We start from the raw sequence: 21,150 nt of genomic DNA on the forward strand, positions 1-21,150 counted from the left end.
AAAAATGTGTACTATTATGTGTGAATTCTTTCAAAATTTATCAAGAGACTGAGTAAGTGGATTAAAAATATTCAACTGAAAGGAAATTTAATGTGTAAATAAATTCATTCCTTTTTCTTAGCGTGACAATCTATAAAATTGTGTTTAAATAAATATTTCAACTATCTCCAGGGACCATGTTTCATCTCCGCCTGCTCATCTTTCGGTCGTTTTTTTTACAATCATCACCCACGATACTTTTCGTGAATATTCCTATTTTATGTTTTTTGATTTCATATAAATATTAAAATTGTAAAATTATTATTACGAGAAAAATAATATGATTATTGATTAAAAAAACCTACGTCTAAGACTGGATTGGTTCAGTTTGAACCGACGTACTTTTTGTATAACTTTTCTTGTTGTGTGTATTGCTTCTTTAGCTTCTTGATTTGACTTGCGCTCAATTTTTCACCGGCAGCATCGTGTGTAGGAACACCCTGAATTAGAAAATAACTCAAATAGATTAAATTCTTGAAGAAAACTTTTCTTGTTAAAAAACAAAAAATATAGCAAAGGTTTCAAAAAATTCAAAGCCGCTTATCTATTACGCCAGTAAATTTTTGTTAGGGTTCTTATTGTTTGGCCCTGTGAGCCTAAAATTGTTCTTATCCTGTTCTGATTTCTAGCGCAAAGGTTATTTAGGATTTATTCCCAATTTTTACAAATTTTACCATTTATTGTCTTAAGTTCAGCCATTCAAGGCTGATCATTGCTCTTAGTATTTGGCATTTTGAGCCTCAATGATCTTATAAAATTGTTCTTATAAAAAAAGAGTGTATTTCAGAAAAGTAAGGTTCTTACGTTCTCGTCAAACTGTGAATACTTGTCAGTTTCTTTGATGAATAATTCTGAAGGTGGTGTTTTGGCTTTTTCTTCTTTCGCTTTCTGTAAAGTGGAAAGATAAGATTATTTACAATGATACGCAAATACATTGGGTTGATATGAGTGAGACATCCCAACAAAAAGAATCCTATCAATTCATCTGTTACTATTCCAATGGCGGATTGGCCCTCGCTTTAAAGGAGTGAGCCAATTTCCCCTCGGTGAGAAATGAAAGTCAACCTTTGATGAACTGCATACCCAGTCGGACTCAACGGTCCTTGTGCGTAACTCTTAAAATCTTTTAGTTGGACTTGACAAACCCCAAAAACAAGGGCTATGGTTCCGCCTCCCCCGCTTCAAAACGAAATTACATTCATTTAGTCATTCGAAGGTTTAAACTTTTTTCAAAAAAAGTTTCCAGTTATTTGAACTCTCTGTTATTCGAAGTAAATTCCTATCACCTTGAAAAGGAGAAAATAGGTGTGTACCAAAGCTCTTCAAGTGAAAGCTATTTAACCTTCTCGCTTTAAGGCATCCAAAAAATAACAAACGCAAAAAAACAAAACAAAACATGGAGGGAAGGACGGTATACATACTTGTTCTGCAAGTTGTTTTTTCTTAGCTTCTTCTTTCTCTTTCTTTTTCTTCTCAATCTCCTGAAAGAAGTATTTCAGAAGTATTTCACATAACTAAAATATGGAGCTTTTTTAGGTATGTTGCCGCCCTACATCCTCCATCTGTGAAAAGTAAAATGTTGAGCGATTTAATCCAAAAACCAGTAAGGACTGCAATGCTTATAAATATGGAACCGAATCCCTTCAATACATTGAAATGTCATATCAAAGTTCAAAATCATACAAATTTTCACTAACATCTCTTGAGAATAACCACCTAACAACGCACCTCAAGTTTTTGTTGTTTTTCTTTGAGCAATGTTTCTCGATCAACCAGCTTCACTATGGGTGCTAAGCCACCTGTACAAAAACCGAACAAAAAAGAAATTCTGATAAAATATTGATGATACGACATTACCCAGGACAAGGGTTTTGCTTTGTTTTTGTTAGGCTGGCGAATGAAAAATTTTTTATGGCGATTTTTAGATTCTAAGCCGGCGAATTTTTAGCAAGCGCAGTGTATTGATTGGCGTAAATATGTACTTGAGGCGGCGAACCGAGCTTTTCTGAATGGCGAATTGTATTTTTTTCGTGCCTTGGACCGAAGAAATTCGCCGTTCGCCGGGCCTAAATAAGACCCCTGCCAGGATGATAAGCCTCGTGGGAAATAAATCAATTGAATCTAGGTGTGGATTTGTGGATCACAGACTCTTGAATAAACTCTTGAACGAACCCATAAAATGGCCCAGATTAAAGCAAGTAAGAAGGATGTATAATAAAAAAAATACCTTCTTGGTCTTCCAGCTTGACGCCGATTTCCACCAACTTGTCATCTCGAACATCGTCGCACAACCGCAGGATTCCCGTCACTTTCTCTTCGCGTGCGATCTTACGTACGTCTTCGCGGAACTCTGCCATTACGTTGATGAACGGCATCACCATTTCTTCTTTCTAAAAAAATGAATTGTCTGTTTGTAAGGTTGGCAGTCTCCTTTGACCCTGTACAAAAAGTAACTAAACGTTTTTTTATAAGAACATACAAAAATTATGAAGCCCAGCTGAATGGCATGGAATCGAATCTTTCTTTGACTTCATCCCCATTCGTATTTTTGTACATTTTCCTAAGAAATTGGGTGTTTTTGTTTGAGTCTTTAGAAAAACGTGTAGCAGCAGAAATTTTCGGCATACTCCTGCGACGACGCAAATTTTTTTTCCGTAGACGGGCGGAAATATCTTTAATGGTCGGAAATATCATAGCGTAATGGTCGGAAATATCATTTGATGGTCGGAAATATCTTTTGATGGTCGGAAATATCATTTGATGGTCGGAAATATCCAAAACTCTAAAAATTTGAAAATTTAATGGTCGGAAATATCCCGCGCTTTTAAAAATGCTTCATCAGCAAAAAAAATGTAAACAAAAATGGTAGCAAAGGTGGCGTTGTGTGGCCAACTTGTTGTGTGGCTAGTCTAGCATGCTAGACGACTTAACTCAGTAAAAAATAGGAAGTAGAAAACTTGACAGGAGCATCAATATAGTCGTCTAGAATATTTTGTGCACAACAAACTTTTCATAAAAATTCTCCTTCATGTTTTTGGATAACATTTTCAGGGGGTCTTGTTGGTTTGTTTTGGTTTGTTTTTTTTTTCTTTCACTTAGAAATTCTCATTGGCTGAAATTTTTATTTGTTTGTATATTTTGTTGTATATGATTGTTTTCTCACCCCGCAGAAATCTGCGGGCCGTGCTGGAACTCCCGTAAGCTACGGAAACCACCTTAGCCCAGTCGTTTATTTTAACCATATCCCGACATAAAAATTTCCCGCTTTCAACAAAAACGTTATAAACGACTGGATTCCCAGTCTATTGTGTGGCCAACATGTTGTGTGTGCCAGACAAGCTTTTTAGAGAGAGAAAGTGGTATTGACCTTTTTATTCTAACACGACTCTTCGTTCTTTCTTGTCTTTTTTATATCCTTTCCTCCTCTGGCCCCCACTGTAAGGGTCATTTTTTGGCCAGATTTTTTCTGCATACACTGCCAGCTGGATGCACTGTAAAGGTTCGATTTTGGAAGCCAAATTTTCCGCCGAACAGTCGTTTTCAGATCGAGTGCCTCCCCCCCCCGGGTAAGGTCTAGAATGGGAGGATGTCCGGGTAGGGTTAGGACTAGCTTTAGGGTGATTTGAGAGTAGTGGGGGCTAGAGAGAGGATGAGGAAAGGATATAAAAAATACAAGAAATAAAGAAGAGTCGTGTTTGAATAAAAAGGTCAATAGCACTTCCTCTCCCTAAAAAGCTGTCTACGTCTTGTGTAAAAATACTGTGTAAAGAACTAAGAAACAGAACAGTTCTCAGATAGTGTCCCAAAAACTTAAAATAAAAAACTACTCTTGTATATGGCACACACAACAAGTTGGCCACACCACACCACCTTTGCTACCATTTTTGTTTACATTTTTTTTGCTGATAAAGCATTTTTAAAAGCGCGGGATATTTCCGACCATTAAATTTTCAAATTTTTAGAGTTTTAGATATTTCCGACCATCAAATGATATTTCCGACCATCAAAAGATATTTCCGACCATCAAATGATATTTCCGACCGTTACGCTATGATATGATACCATTTTTGTTTACATTTTTTTTGCTGATAAAGCATTTTTAAAAGCGCGGATATTTCCGACCATTAAATTTTCAAATTTTCAGAGTTTGGGATATTTCCAACCATCAAAAGATATTTCCGACCATCAAATAATATTTCCAACCATTGCGCTATGATATTTCCGACCATTAAAGATGTTTCCGCCCGTCTACGGAAAAAAAATTTGCTGCGACGACATTACGTAACTTTTGAAACTGCTCATTGGTCGAAAGTGACATATATTGTGTAGAAAAAGCAAGAAAATAATTACATAATTTCGTGGAGTTGATGCCACTGGTTTATAACTCGAATTAAACCACTGTCTCAAAGATTCGCTGAGAACTTACGCCGATGAGCATAAAGTGAATGAGGTAAGTGGAGTAAAAAGGAATGCGGAATATCTCAGATAAACTGGGTATATATTCTCTCACAATGTTAAAGCTTGACGTAGGTTTTTCTAATTGTTCTTCAAACTTTCAGAGTCAACCTATTTGTATTTGAGATACTCCCCAAAAGTTGATTTCAAGACGTAATCTTATGAATCGAAAAATAAGAAAAAGTCCGGGTGTTCGCCACCGATTCCAAACCGAAATCAATTGAACTTGTGGAAAATACTCGACCATGTTTTGCTTAATTTGTTTAAGAAAGACACGAGCTACTCACGTTAGCAGCCGCGCTTCCTCCAGCTGAGAATCCAATCTCTTGATCTCCTTCATTTGCACCGAACACTTTCAACATTCGAGTAAGGTACTTAGCTATGCCACGTAATACTGAATGGTTTGGCGTTTGCTCGTTTTGCTTGCACTGACCGATGTAGATGTTGGCAAGTTTGACCAAGGCTTGCATTTGATGAAGAGCATTAACCGTGTCGATTGAATCTACATGAATCGAAATGGAATGAAATAATTAAGTATATACTTTGGAATACAATTCTAGAACTGTACATACAAACATTGCATAATTCACTTCACCCCAGCTGGCACACAACGTTGTGCCAGCTTGACCTATACTACGAGTTCAACTTGAATCGAAGAAGTTTCGAGGTCCCTTGAATGAACAACTGTTTATAATAAACATGCCTCTAAAACTCGAATTCTATGTTCCTCGAACAAATCGGGGTTCATTTTTTTGCGTTGTGGAGACTCCACTCTATCACTCTATTACGACGGCATCCAAAATATGTTCACTTCAGACAAGCAAGGACATTAAACTTGTTCCAATAATTTGGTTTTACTTTGGAAGACTTTCTTTTTTTATTTCTTGGGGAGGGGGGGGGCTTTAGCGTGTCGGGAGGAAATTTCTAGATTGGATGAAAAGATTTTTTCCTAACAAATCGCGGGAGAAGCAAGGATTCGCGATAATTCTTCAATATATGCAGTAGCGTAGACAGAGATGAAGAAACATTTGCTTAGGAGAGCATGTTTTAAAGACACTGTAATTATGTTTTTATATAATGAATAGGTAAGTGATTTGTCGTAAAATCTGCTCTCCTACGCAGATCGTTCTGTACCCCTGTCTACGCTACTGACATGTTTAATATATCATCGAGTATCTGATTCCATGTTTAAAAGATTAGCAGGCCTGGTATATATGTTATGACTAGTCTAATTTATGATTGATTAATCACCATTCAACAAAAACAAGCACGTCTCGTTGAGCCCCGTGGGAAACAATCTTTGCAAAACAAGATGTCATTTAATTAAAACCTATAATGAAAAATATAAAAATAGACGTGACTAACTTATATTAAATTTTGAAAACTTTCTCCCTTTAGCCGTTAGCACTTAATGTTCCAAAAAAATTGGCAGTTCGCACATTTGATACATTGCTCTTGAAGGAGAAAAAATCATCTTAAGCGGATGATTCTAGTACTTCAAAACTTTTTGGAACAGACTTTAGTTTTATTACGCTATAAAATGCGTGTAGTTTCTACGAAACTAGGTATTAGGTATTTTGTCTGACTTTCTTTTGCCTATGTTTTTACGGGAGCGGTTCAACTTATCAATTGCTCTGAGCTGAGCATTTGTCATGAGACAGGCAGAAAAATATGCTACTTTATAACAGCTAGTAAATTCAGGTGTTCTAAAAGTGGTCTAGGCCTAAAAGTTATTAGAGATTTTCATAAAAAATGGAAACTTAGGCCTTGAATGAATGGACTCAGAAATAAGGGTAGCCTTAATTTTTCAGACTACTCTAAATCGACAATATCATGCAAAATAAAAAATAAAACGTGAACAGGGTAAAAAATCAAAACAAATGCCTCACTTTTCAATTTAGAAAAATCGAAACGATACAAAACTTTCTCCACCTACTTGTTACAACAGTGTTCAAAAGGTGTGAAATAAAACTAATTATTTGATTAAATTTCATGTCGAAACATTTGTCTGGCGCAGTAGCGTTGTGGCCCCCCAACAGCCGATTTTTTTTGGGGGGGGGGAGGGAGCGGAAATACAAAGGTCGGAATACAAAGGGCGAACAAAGACGTCTCTTATTACTAACTTCGGCGCCCCTTTGCTTTTTTGCACCTTAGAGTTGGCAGTTTTCAACCAAAAAGAGAGAAAATACCCAAAAAATTTTTACAAAATAGTTACTTTTAATAATCGTCAAAATCAAAATTTCCTGAATTTCCCTCCCCAGTTTGCGCAAATTCTTTTCGACCCACCACGCTACTGGTCTGGCGTATTATGTATATAACAGTAATTGTTTGCGCAATATCAATATAAAAGAATACAAACGAAAGAACTGTAACAATATCTGCTTCTCAGCCCCTATCATCCACCTGTTCACACAGGTATTCTTTAGAAACCCCAAATTTTTATAAAAAACACCGGAAATTTTCCAACTTGGCAAATCTAAAACTTCAAACCTTGATTGTGGGTCTACTTTATATAAACAGTTTATACGGACCGTTGGAAAGCTCAGCTTTCTTAAATAACGAGGGAATTTTGGCTTAAAGCGAAGTGGTTTTGAGCTATGTCCTGATGACTTAACCTTCTACACACTTTCTTATTTATAAGAACAATTCTATTATAAAACCAGCCTTAGATTTAGGCCCTCAGAACAATAGCTCTATTGTTTGGAACAATAGAAATTTAAGAACAATCTCAGCCTCAGCCAAAATTTAATGGTTCTTATAAAAAAACGTGTAGTCTAGTAAGCGTGCACTAATATTCTTCTACCCGGCTAAGGATTGAACCCATCACCTTGCGCACTATAGATACTTAAAAGAATAATTTTTTATAACAGCTTTTTTATAGTATAAGATTGACCTAGCTCTTACCGTCAACTGCTCTAACTTGGGACGATTGGTCGAAACATGGGACTGTTTGATATCTGGCCTGTGTTTTCACTTACTGTTAAATCTCTTTGACAACTAATTTGTTTTGATAACTCCACCAAGTTTATCAATCATACTTTCTGTCATAACATGTCACGATAACTTTTACTGATAGCGCGCCCTTTTTAACTGTTTTCATTCAAAATGACCGGACGCCGATTGGAGAGTTAGAGAACGCCCGCCGCCTAACCGCCTATCGCCCGATGGGATTAACAAATAACGAGTATGTAACTTGGCGCGCGAATGACGTCGAACGCTCCATCGTTTTGCCAAATTGGTCTTCTTCGTTCCAGACATTCGCCGCGTGTGTTACGGACTTTTTTCATATTTCTATTTAAAAGTCTACTCGGTGCGAAAGAGAAATCATGTATTTTTTAATACGTCGTTCATTAATTCAAATCAAATGACTTTGGAAGTTCGGTGAAATGGTGGCCGAATTGCCGTCCCATGTTTTGTCCCAAGTTAGAGCAGTTGACGGTAACATAAAGGACATAAAAAGTTCCGGAATTTATAGTTTGTTGGTCGAAAGGACCGAAAAGTATGAATATTCAAATAACTGAAAGGTTTTCTTTCGTAAGAGTGTAAGAGCACTGGGTTCGAAATTACTCCATAATTAATTTTTTCTTTTGTATAAATTTAATAAAAAAAGAACCCAACATTGCTAATATTTATTCAGATATGCTTCATTCAAGTATCCCGCGTGTATAAAAAGATCTTAATTCTTTCCTTTTCGATTTAGTTTTCCATTTCGTCAACGGAAAACTAAATTAGAAAAGTAGTACGACTCTGAAGTTTGGTATCTTTCACCACTAATTGTATATATTTGGTTTTCATTCAGCGTGCAACTCTTCTTTCAAAGACATTTTTCATACTTTTCAAATCTTTATCGAGTGTAATATGGTGGAAGTTTGGAAATTACACATGATTGTACTTTTGCTACTTTGGACAGCTTATGAGAAAGTCGAATGTGAGTTTGCCTATCAATACATCGGCATTTATTCAGAATGCGCCAATCGAACAATGAACCGAACTGAACTTCATAACACTTCAAGAATCCTTAGAAAGTTTTATATGCGAATGTGGAACGGCGTACCATCTTATTTCTTCAAAAACAAAAATCATAGTCATTTGAATTCGAAAATAGGTGCCATTTTTGTTTATATGCCACAACAAATGCTAAAGAAACTAAAATCCATGGTGCATAATATATCCATCTTTGATCCAGATTTCAAGGACGGTTTGTTGGAAAGAGAAAAAAAATTTTACGTTTCAGCTTTATTGAAAATGACTAAAGCTTTTCATTGGAAAAAGATTTTGTTGCTCTCAATCGAGACAGGGGCAGAACAGTGTATAAAGAATATTACAGAGCGACAATAGAAGTTTTCAATAGAGAGCAATATTGCTTACATTTCAAGATAGTTCACAAGGGAACCATTCTTGATCAAGACACGATATTCACCAAACCATGGTTCAGTGAAAGTAAATCGCCCATTATTCTTTTCGGAAAGCAAGTTTTACAAAGTTCAATTTTTGCTGACCAATCTTGACTTTTTCAAACAAATAAATACACGAATAATTCTTCATGATTTGCCAGAAAGGGCTGCATTGCCACCGTTACTGAGAAAGATTGTTAGTATACCAAAACTGATGGTTATGATAGACAACATCCGAATGGTCACTGTCCAAAACTTTATGAAATATTACCCAGAAATCTCTTCACTCTCATTTACTTTGAAATTTGGAGTGATAAATAAAGTCATTTATTTCTACATGGGTTATTTTACATTCACCGTTTATACTTGGGTACAATTCAAATAAACCAGCCGAGGCTGGAAGGTCAGCCAATAGAGCTTAGCTAGATAGCTTTAATAAGTGGGTTAACAGATGTAAGAGATGTACTGAAACAGAGTAGACTAAAAATGTTGAATAATGTACAAAATGTGAAACATTTGATAACTTGATTTAAAATTATTTAAAACAAGCCTGAGAGCTCCTCCAACCCCCCCCCACCCGCCACGAGAAGCTCAAAGTACACTTCTCTTTATAGCATTGTAGCACTGTTTCTATGACATCAAACAATTAAGCTATAGTTCATTACTGTAAAATAAAAGAGAAACATAGTGTAATTAAACTTTTTGTTAATTTCATTACAGTCAGTTATGATACATTTTTTCTGTTGGATGTAGACAATATCCATATCTGACCAAAGTGTTATGCTAGAAATAAATAAGAAAATTGCCAAAACGTCATAAATTTTGTAGTTTAGTACCGTCAAGTTACACAACATGCACACAACCATCTTGAAGACTTAGCTGGTCGCAAATGATAATGGAAAGCAAAACTTAAAATTCATAACTTTGCGGGGAAGCTCATTTTCCCCCGTTTTGCTTTAAACTCACTTTTAATTGGTCTATGAATTTGGGCGATCGCTTTACTGCCTTGGCGGAATAAACACACGAGCATAATAAATAAATTCAACAGGGCAGCGGAGTAGCAATTAATTTCAACTGGGAGTCCTCTCTTCTGTGCCAAGCACTGGCAGTGTTTTTTAAACTTTAAAACAATGTTAAATGAAGACCAGATGGATCTGTTGTTGTGTAACTTGGCGATATAATTCATTAAATTCTTAAATTCTAAACCATTTTTCATAACTTTCTGCAGTCCGCTTTCTGCAAGTCTGATAAGAGATATGTATAAACTGTTATCGCCATTCATTCCATTCCATTATTCGGTCAAAACGTGCGCCAAGGTTAGAAAAACACAATCTGCGTCCGGAACTGCATGAAAAATAGTTTGATCAATTTCAACAAGAACTGTATATATTAATATTAATATAATTGATCAAATTCCAAAGACCATTTGTCATAATTTTGCAAGTCCAATAATAGGAGATGTGATGTCATCATTTGGTTCCCGTCATCTGACCGACCCTGATTTACGGTCAGCAGGTAGAGTTAGAGAGTCGGAAAGCTTTTCCGCTGCTTTGCTGGATTTCCACTGTCGACCTCTGCACGCTCTGTGTTTACAAGTTTTCAAATCGAAGTAGCGAGCCACATGCTAATGGAGAGTAAACCGAAAACCAGTTTATCCACGGTTTCTCAATTTCTTAATTCGGATCAGTCCACACGACAGATTCCCTTTCAACAAGATGTAGCTGCTTCTTAAAAGAAAAATATTTTCAACCGAATGACCGAACGACCCCCACTTTTTAAAGTAGAAATGACGGGAACCAAACAATTTTTTGCGATTCGCCTTCTTAGTCCAAAAAAGCACAATTGCATCCAGTCTTTATCAAATTTAGACAGTAGCTGTACTTTTGTAAACTTTATCAAATTCCAATAACATTATAACACCATCAATCCCACCTAGAGGCAAACAAGAAAAATATGTTTTTATTGCAAAAACTAATAAAAAGCAGCAATAAAAAGTATCAGAAAATTCAACATAAACAAAAACTTGAGCAAACGGCTTTAAACCTTCAAAAGATGTAGAAAAAGAATCCCCTTGATGAAAATCATGTGTTTGATTTGCCGAGTTAAAAAAATAAATGACAGAAATTGAAGCTTGCAACAGATTTACACTGGAAATACTTTGGTACAACACTGACTTATCACATCTCACATCCGCCATCTTGAAACTACATTATGATCTGTAAAAACAACGCACGCTAAAAGTACCCAAAAAGTTAACCCGATCGGAAGAAAGTTTAGAAATCAAAGTGAGATCGGAAAATCGGATTTTTTTTTTGCTGTCTTATGGAAGAAGAAGAACCGAATTTTACCTATTTGAATGCTCAGCTTAGGCTGACCAACAAAGTTATAAGAAGTTTTATGGAGCGCGCCGAATAGCAGTTCAGAGATTTGGTAAAGAAATTTCTTTCCATAGTCTTACTCGTAAACTACGTGTTATGTACGTTGACCATAGAAGGACTAAGTCAAGTTTCATTCAATTGAGAAGTACTCATAATTATAAATCTTTTCATTACATTATTGACCGTTACACTAATGCCATTAAACAGAGAATTCAAAACGAGCCTTACGCATGCGCAAACACCACTTGTCCACCTAGTTTCTATCAGAAATACGGAAATGTAACAGATGGACATACATGGAAGTGTGAACTGTGCCTTAAAAATCACATAAAACCAGTTTACGGAAATTTCGAGTGTCTCAAGTGTAAAGGAAAGTTTAGCATTGATAATGGAAACCTACAATGTGTATAGACCCTTACCGAAACGTAACTTTAAAAATACTCAAAGTAGAGACAGCATTCTTTGTCATTTCGAGTGCGTTCGGTATTTTAATGATTTTGGTTACCATGACAATATTTATCGCAAAAAGTTCAACACCACTTGTGTCACTTTCCGATTTCAAGATTTCTTTGACCCACAAAACCTTGTTGTGCATCATTTTGACAACCATTCTAGCCGGTTTATTAACGCAGCATACTTCACCGAATTATTGCTCAGTAAAATTGTTCACAGCTGCAATTCTCTATGTCACTAACATTTGGATTGTTTTCATCAAATCTCAAAGGCTTCTTCAATCCTTCACAAGTAAAGTACGCTTAACGGAGAGCGAAAGACGACGCACACTCTATCTTCAAATATTTATTGTTGCCATCTTTCTCTTGTCTGTCTTGGCATTTTTATGTATCTCAGTGATCTACAGACCAATCCAGCTTATAGAAACAGTGGATAAATTACAAATGACTCGACAAAAAGTTTGCAACACACACTTTCATAACAATGTTATAATAGGCACAGCAATATTCATCCAGCTATTATGCTCGATCCAAGCCTTCAGAGGGAGAAATCTTCCCTCGATCATGAATGACGGAATTTTTTTAACGTACATGACCTTCACTTTAACGATTACATTTAGTGTCAGTTTTGTTATTGTTAATTTCCTATCGAAGATTGAAAAAGAGACGTTCCAGTATGGTGTAATAGCTTTGAATACGATCATCATTGGTTTTCTGATGTACGGACAAAAGGCTGTCCGAATGTTACTTTATCCCGAACAAAACAACAAGGAATATTTTCGGACACAGAGAATGGAAGAAATGAAGAACAAAGTGGACAACAAAATGAAACATTGAAAAAAAAACAGCCTCAAAAGTAATTCCAATTAACTTTGAATATGGTGGAATGAGAAGGCGACTTTTTTCTGTAAATATGCATACCGTATTTCTTCGAATAAACGACAGGGGCGTTTGGTTTTAAGGAGGGGCGTTTGCGTTTGTTAATAAATTTATAAACAAGGCCATTTTAAAAAAGTGAATGGGACCATTAATTTTCGCGCGCCTTTTATCTTCGCACCTCTAATTTTCGCGCCTTTAATTTTCGCGCATTTTGCAATTTCTGGGATATTTTTGACGATTTGAAGAGAGTTTTACTCACTTTCAGTGTGTATTCAAGCTAGATTTTACATCCCAGAGGCATATTTATCATGAATCTAGGTCACATTTTATTAAAAGAGCGCTAAGATGAGATTTCTACATGTTCATAACGATCACTAATTAGCGCACCTTTTATTTTCGCACACGTATTCTGCGCGAAAACAAAAAGGCGCGCGAAAATTAATGGAATTAAGGTATGTTTTTTTCATAATAATTTGAGTCAATTTGAGTGTCAAGGATGCAGAAACGGGTCAAAATCAGTTCAAATAATGAAATAATACATTGTCAAGTATCTAAGTTTTGCTTGAAAAAAACGCCCCTCCTAGAGGGGAGACAGTCATTCGAAGGGGGCGTTTATTGAAAGTTTTTTCTCAATCGAGGGGCATTTGAAACAAGGCGACTTTCTCTGTAAATATTGATATTGTAAAAAAGAAAAGAATGTTACATACCGCACAATGCATTATGGACCTGTCGTTTCTTTTCGAGAAAACTAAAAGAAGAAAATTACAAAAAATCATCAGATCACTGAAGAGGTATTCCTTTAAACACCAATCTTATCAAAAGTATGTCCTTGCTATTAAAGAAACTAAAAGCTGCCAAAAACATTCTGTAAAATGTTATACCCACAAGGTTTTATATCGTTTAATTTATTTACTTAGTTTGGAGAGTCTTCTCGGCTTCACGATAATTGTGTGCGTCAATCTTCATATTCTCCGGTTTTCGCAAAATGTCTTTCACAGTCAGGAAGAAATCCTAAAGAAGAATAGGCGAAAAGCTTTGTCAAAAACTCAGACACATTCTGTTCTTCTGTTTTACCTTCTTCTTAATAATTTAATCACCATCGAGAGTTTTTTCGTCTGAAAATGTTTATACCAGGCTAGTGGGTAAAAGTACGATGAAAATTATACGTTTAAGCATAAGGCCGTCGAACCGGTTGTAACCAGTTGTAACCAGTTGTACTATAATGTAAATCTTCGATTCGAAAGCGGTTGAAAATCAATTGATTTTTGTTTATGCCAAAAATCTGGACAAAGAATCAACAACACTATCCAATAAAGGTTTTGTATACATACACCAAATAATTTCTCAGCTTGCTCAGCCTCCTTGAGAACGTTGGTACTGTAATCCAAAGTGGAATTCCAGGAGTGCAATAAGAATGCGAATCGGATTTGACGAGCAGAATTCTTTTTCAGCGCGTCCTATAAAGCAAAAAAAGTTGATAAGAATACTTCATCTTAACGAAGTTCTTCGTACGATTAAAGATTCTGTTTTTCAATTTTTATGTGAAATTTTGTAGTTTGTAATGGATCATGGAACTAAAATCACTTGGCTTGGAATGAAGAAAGAGGAAGCATTAACGACTTCCCCTAGAGTTAGGTGTACCGGCTACTTGGGGAGCATGCATCCTCCAAAAAGCCAAAAAAGGTGGGAGTTAAAGATGTTTCAAATATTTAGGGGGGGGGGCCTAATGTACGTGGGGGAGCTGAAATCTCATCATTTAACGTGTAGTGGGGTCTGAATACTTCATCTTATGGTTGGTTATATTTTCACTACCTATTTAGCTTTTCCTCTGACCAGACCCTGAGAATCAAACTACTCGAACTTACTCAGACTTACTCGAACAAGTAATTCCTTTACTCAAACTTTTTGCGAGGAGTTCGAGAAGTTTGATTAGTTCATTTTGTATCACATTTACTTAGATTGGCTTAACTTAGAAATAGAAACAATCTAAAAGCCGATAAAATGAATTTCCCTTTCCAAATATAAAAGTCTGTTTTAACGAACTGATTGAATGGCTGCCTAAAACCCGCCCCGTGAATCACAGAAATGAATATGTACTAAACGGAGGCATGTGCCGCTCAACTTTCGACTACGGACCCTTTGCGGGACTTAAATGGACTAGAAACGAGAAACAATAGGACGATTTTGTGGCCTTACCGAGAAAATTTTGACCAAACCCTCTTCTATTTAGAAGCAAAAAGAAATTAAATTCTCCTATTTTCTGAGATGACACGCCATGGTTGAACTAGAATTGGCAGATTTTTAAAACTTACTCGAACGTACTCGAGCTTATGTTTTTGGAAAATTGTGAGGAGTTCGAGAAATTTGTTTACTCGAACTTTTCTTGTTCGAGTAAGTTCGAGTAAAAAGGTGGTTCGGAAAGTTCGAGTAATATGACGATAAAACCCGGTGTATTCTACCACCTTCTTGTCTCAATAAATCGCACCGAAATAGATGAATTTCCAAGGGTCCATTTGAAACAATTTTACAAGTCTGAGAGTGTAAACACCCATCTGACATGCTTATATCCATCTACATAAGTATATGAATGGAGTGCTGGAAAAAGATGCGTGTCAGCTTGGCGAGAAAGAGTGAAAAGGAACGGTACCTTGATTGTGATGAAATTTTTAAGGGATTTGGACATCTTGCATCCTTCGATGGTCAAGTGACCAGCGTGTAAGAAGTAATTAATCCATTGGTCACATCCATAATGAGCCTTATTGAGGAAAAAGATATGATTATTTTTCAAAGTCGTAAATCTGAAATGGTAGATGTAGGTAACTTTAATTTTGATAATTACCATAAATAATAGAGAATTCCCCGAATCAACCACTGCTTCGGCTGATGGCAAAATTTAATGCATATTCTTAATAGTAACAAATTAAAAAACTGTATAAATTGGGACAGAATTTCGAGAAAAGAAAACGGATTATTCCAGCATCAGTGAACCGTTCATTCCATCATTCTGGCAAACTCAACTCGGTCACAATCCCTTTCATAAACAACACTTTTAAGGAGAAATGTTTGCTTAGTAGAGAACAGAAATGTGTAGATATGCTTTATCAAAATTGTAAACGGATTAAATTAAAGTGTTTTTATAGTAAGGGGAGTCTTTTTCGCGATTAGACCAGTCAAAAGTTTTTATGGCCAAGAGACCGCGGTTACAGGTCGAAATGCGTTAAAAATTAACGATTTTCAAAAGTAGTATTCAAGAAACAAAATTGTTATTATTATCATCATCATATTGAGCATGAAATTTGGGTCAAAAAAGTATTCTACAACAAGTCGGGATGAGCTGGAGTTTTTACAAGATACTTCACTAATTGGTCATTTGAATTGATAGAGATGACGCGTTCTTTAGAAAAAGTAACAAAATTGTTTTAGTACTGGTTAACGACCAACCAAATCAAATAAGAGCTTGTAAAAACTCCAGCTTGTCCCAACAAGTCACCTCAGATTGGGCAAGTTCGTTATCATGATGAGGGAATTTCAAGTCAACACCACCAGTATGGATGTCAATATTACTTCCCAAGATATCACTAGCCATCACTGAGCACTCAATATGCCAACCTGGTCGGCCCTAGAGTAGAGAGTAAAAGAGAAAACCAAAAGAATAGCTTTAGAGGTCACCATAAACCATATAAAGTGCAAATACCGGCTGCTATCGAGGGCCTCTTCCATATTTGATTACCTATTACATCGGGGAGATATGTATAAGTATCATAAGCCATTCATTGGAAAAAAAGTTGCGGAAATAAATCGTGTCCTTAATTTCTAGCCCTTGCCTCACATATTAAAAAGGGGATGGAACACTATGAAATACGTGATTCACAGTCTTTAAGATCATAGCTAAGCAGTTTTTCTTAAGGTCGATAGTCTTACTTTTCCCCATGGCGAGTCCCATTCAGGTTCACCTGGTTTACTCTTCTTCCATAGAGCAAAGTCACGGTCAGACTTCTTTTCGCCACTTGAGGCTTGACTTAGGTCACCTGAAAGTGGGAAAGTTAAATAATGATTGAGCCATCACAACAGCAAATTTATGACTATTCATGATATGCACCACTGCAATGACTTCATGAAATTATGCAACTTTTGGGTTTTTGTTCCACCCAATACGTCACTTTTTCTATTGTTTAAGTGACGTATTGGGTGGAAAATTTAAAAAATTCTCAGTCTCCAGTGGTGCATATCATGAATTCTGAGTAAGAGATGGCTTAAATAGCTGATCATACATCCAGCTACATCAAGTAAAAATATTTGGAAAAAAGGAGTGGAAAGATCCATCTCATTTCTTACAGCTTAGGTTAAAGAAGACCTATCGTGTATACTTCATTTGGTAGTCAAAAAATCATAACAGAATCAAAACACTAATTGCTGCCAATATCATAAAAAGTGGTTCTCATTATGTGAAAAGAACACCTTGTTGACAAAAGTTTACAAGTTTACCCGTTATAATACATTATCCACAGCTCTTCATAGAAATAAAAACTAGAGTCCTGTAATCAAAATTACCATGCGCACATGTCATTACTAAAAAACATTTATAAAAGTTTGTCTTACATAGTGGACTCAACAAGGTAATCAAAAACAATGGGACTACCAACCTTCTCCCTCAGCCAAAGCATTTATATCGCCAACAGCTTCTGGAACCAATTTCGCATATTCGTGTTTTTCAGAATTTGCAAATTTGACTGTGTCGAAATAAACAGATCCATTACTTTCATACCTGAGCAAGAAAAAAGGGACAAAATTGAATTTGGGAGATTTTATGGAAAAAAAAATAATATGCTGGTTAATTTCAAAAACAAACAACAGATCGAGGTACCAATATATATACACATATACCAACAAATATTCATTTTAGAAACGTGGTATTGTCAATCCAAGAACAAACATTAAGGTTCCATTACAACATAATTACAGCACTCACCCAAAACCGTTTTGAATGATCCTTTGAATATAAGCAACATTTTCAGGGACATATTGACTGACCCTTGTCAAAACATCACAAGGTAATACCTGGAAACAAAATGAATAGTGTATAGTGATCACTTACAATTGAAAATAAAATTGCAGTGTGGTAAAATAAAACGTTGAAAAACAAATGTTCGGATTTCGATAAACAGTTGCTTATAATAGCCAAAGAAGAGTACTTTTACATACATTGAGATTTTTCATATCTTCATGGTATTCATTTTCCCAATATTGTGTCAGTTTACTGAATATCTTGAAGTCTGTCACCTTTGCACCAAACTGTTTAAGTGAGAAAGATGAAGATATTTTGTTAGTTAATTTCTTTCTTGCTGCTAATCAAAAAGTAAAGAAAGTTTTATGAATAAAGAGCTCTATACCTTTGCAGGGCAGAAATTAATTCAAATATTTATTAACTACAATGCTTTATCTTTAAAGCTACCATCCGATATTTTGCCATAACAGAAAACACATTTATTCAGTTGGACTGCACTATGCTCAGGATATCCCTAGGCACCTCCTCTGAACGCAAAACTTTCATACATTTACGGTTATTTATCACCCGGCTGTCAAAAAGTGATTTTAACCTTTTTATCGAGGAGATCGGCTAAAGGATCATTTGCAGCATCAAGTAATTCCTACAAAAAATATGAAAAATAAATAAATATCAGTATTAACTAACATTATAGTTCAATTTTTGCAGTTTCGTTAGGTGCATTTAAAAAAACGTTCTTGGAAAAAAAGTAAAGAAATTATGCTAAAATGGTAGGGGAAATTATTGAAAAGAATTCAAATAAAATGGAAGACCATCAAGTCTTAAACTATGATTGTGAGATGTCCTATAATAAGGCAGAGCATGAGAGTGCTGAATTTGAAGGAAAAACTTAGGATATAAGGAAGAATTTGCAAAAGCAAATAACTTTATCAAACATATGATTGTTAACGAACTTACATTAGTGGATTTCTCAATTTCTTTAGATTCTTTGATAGCAGTCTCCAAAATTCCTTGCGCATTCTTCACATTTTCCTACCCAAAAACATATAAGCGTACATGTTTGAACCACTTCAAATTAATTTAAAGATAATATCAACTCCACCAAAGAAACAACTTTATAAATCCAATTGTTTAAATTAGGAAATCTTATCAGAATAAAATTTCATATTTAAATATACCATGATTTTTTTCAGCATATTCTTTTTATCAGGGTCTGTTGTTTTTTCTATCTTTGCAACGAAAGCCTTAAACGAGAGAATAAATTCAACCAGTATATTTTGTGTCTTTTAAGGAGAAGTTTAAATTAGTCTAATCTTTGATTAATATCGTTTAAAGTATACAGTCTTTCTCTAATGAAGTCAAAACATAAAACAAAACAGCCTTAAAACAAGAGAGTATAAAGATTGGGAAGCAAACTAAAGAAATTGGGATTTGGCAATCTCGGTGCTGGTTATTTTAGAAATTATGTACGGAAAAAAGTGAATTTTTTTAAATACACATTTTGGATTATATTTTTTGAACTTGGTTGAGGTTTTAAATACAAGACACAAAGATTCACCAACCACTAAAGCTTCTTGAAGGTCATCAAGAACAGTTTTTGCTTCTGGGTTTCCATCTCTGTATTCTTTCATTAAATGATTCCGCCTTGCTCTGTTTATAATCTGAGAAACATTATGATTAATATTAAAATTGTTAGTCAAACAAGCATCAAACTAATGTAATTTGTTTGTGTTTGAAAGAGGGTGTATTTTTTTCAAGATTTTTTTTTCTTTTTAATTTATCTGATTTATTTAGGACTAATTTGTTATTTTTTCTCTTTTAGACTGGATAGTGCTCAAAGATATGAGCAAAACATCTTCTAAATAGATGTGTTTTCTTTATTCTGAAAATTTATATTCAGTTCAGATATGGAGAAAAAAAGCTATTCTGAATGAAATTAAAATTTAAATTGAGATTATTAAGATCATGTAACTTCAAAGAAATAATAAAACTGACAATATAGGGACTCTTGACTAGGAGAATACTAGAACGCTTTGTGTTTTAAAAAATATTTTTAACTTTTTCAGATATTCAAACCCACGAGTAATTCAGAAAGAGAAAATGCAAAAAAACAATAAGTACCTTATCATCAATATCAGTGATGTTCATTACATAAAAAATGTCGTAGTTGAAATAATCTGAAAGAACTCTTCTTAAAATATCGAAGGTGATGTAAGATCTAAAATGAAAAATTTGATAATCTATCATAATATAATCGAAGGTAAGTTGAGCTAAATTAAGATTCTCAAGTCAAAGCAAAGGTTGAAAATAGAAAAAAATGCAACTTTATTTATAAATCCAAAAGATAAGTTGGAACGTTTTATAAACCATGAAATCTCATTTCCGTTTACACATTATGTTTTTTATAAGTAACTCCAATTTCCAGGTCAGGGCTGGGTTTGCTTAGCAATGCTCATTTTCTGACAACTTCCTAATTTTGTACATTAGCAACTTGGTTCCATACAGAAAAATATGTTTACTTCAAAGGGGATTTGCAAACCTTGCATGACCCATATGGGAAGCATCATAAACAGTGGGGCCACAACTGTACCAAAAAACTTGTTTTCCTTCATGTGGTATGAATGGATTCTATAACAAATAGAAAGATAATAATATTACCATTTCAAAATTTAGAGAATCAAAATGATTATAACAATTATTTGAAAACAAAAGAAACTATAATTGGGAAAAAAGTAGTATAATATTTTGACAAAGGATCAAGACAAAAATACTATTTGATGCCTTGATGCTTGAAACTTCCAGAAAATAGTAGAGAAAAGGGAAAAAGGTAACAAACATTATAATTTACCTTTTCTCTGGTAAGACTGTTGTAAAGTTTCAGTTCACTTTCTCCTTCAAGTTGCTTCCAGCGCCGCATATTGGAATGATTTCTTGTGATTAATATCAGTTGAGGTGTAAAGTTGAAGTGTTTGTGTAATCTTGAAATAGAGCTACCCAAGTTCCAGGTGGATCTAAATAGCCTTAAATAGGTTTAGAGGTAAAATAACAGTAGCAGTATGAATGAGGAATCCTAAAGAAATTCCTCACGACAAAAAAAATAACTTTCTTTCTCATCTTTACTTTCATCTGCCATTCTTGTTGCTGTTACTAATCATATTTTAAGGTTGATTGGCTCTTTATTGAAACAATTTCCATTTATCATATAAAAGCTAACTAAATTTTTCGAAGCATACTACTTAAAACCCATGACGTTAAAAGTTTGACGAAGAAGTATCATAATGCACAAGTGTTATTCAAATTTGATGATCAATGATTCTGATCGAGGCATGGTAACACAATCACAAAAGTACTTACATGAATATTTTGTGATATGGTATTTTGTTGCTTTTAAAGATTTCTTTTTGCTAAGGTAAAAAAATGTTGGGAATACAATAAAGTTGCACAATTATTGTGTACTAAAGAGTTTACAATGTAAAAAATTTTGTAGATTTAGGACCTAATTATTCATTTTTTATGTTTCTTTCCTATTTTTTCAGCAAAGGATGATG

At 34.9% G+C, this 21,150-nt stretch overlaps 1 protein-coding gene across 3 annotated transcripts; it reads right to left on the reverse strand.

The window, feature by feature from the left end:
- Positions 1–86: 86 nt before the first annotated feature.
- LOC136807129 (cysteine--tRNA ligase, cytoplasmic-like) lies at positions 87–21,005 on the reverse strand. Of its 3 annotated transcripts, none has more exons than XM_067063705.1 (23): positions 20,957–21,005; positions 20,451–20,580; positions 20,142–20,230; positions 19,724–19,820; positions 19,165–19,263; positions 18,781–18,846; positions 18,560–18,634; positions 18,195–18,245; positions 17,800–17,889; positions 17,567–17,655; positions 17,241–17,362; positions 16,519–16,625; positions 16,088–16,216; positions 15,245–15,352; positions 13,929–14,054; positions 13,511–13,608; positions 13,305–13,345; positions 4,782–4,996; positions 2,267–2,429; positions 1,768–1,838; positions 1,461–1,520; positions 844–927; positions 87–479 (listed from the first exon to the last, which is right to left on the reverse strand). In XM_067063705.1, the coding sequence occupies exons 2-23, from the start codon at positions 20,517–20,519 to the stop codon at positions 363–365; spliced, it is 2,166 nt and encodes a 721-aa protein (XP_066919806.1). In that variant the 5' UTR covers positions 20,520–20,580; positions 20,957–21,005; the 3' UTR covers positions 87–362. The 3 variants fall into 3 exon arrangements, with proteins under 3 accessions (XP_066919806.1, XP_066919805.1, XP_066919804.1); XM_067063704.1 differs by having other exon boundaries at positions 20,451–20,613; XM_067063703.1 differs by having other exon boundaries at positions 20,451–20,622.
- Between the last annotated feature and the right edge of the window lie 145 nt (positions 21,006–21,150).

The sequence above is a fragment of the Clytia hemisphaerica genome, unplaced genomic scaffold (genome assembly GCF_902728285.1).
Source record: "Clytia hemisphaerica strain Z4C2 unplaced genomic scaffold, Clytia hemisphaerica genome assembly, whole genome shotgun sequence".
NCBI classification, from domain to species: domain Eukaryota; kingdom Metazoa; phylum Cnidaria; class Hydrozoa; order Leptothecata; family Clytiidae; genus Clytia; species Clytia hemisphaerica.

Coding starts and splice junctions, on each gene's coding strand:
- LOC136807129 (XM_067063703.1), bottom strand. Junction 19,264..19,723: donor TCACTGATATTGATGATAAG/GTACTTATTGTT, acceptor AATGTTTCTCAG/ATTATAAACAGAGCAAGGCG. Junction 18,246..18,559: donor AAATTGAGAAATCCACTAAT/GTAAGTTCGTTA, acceptor TATTTTTTGTAG/GAATTACTTGATGCTGCAAA.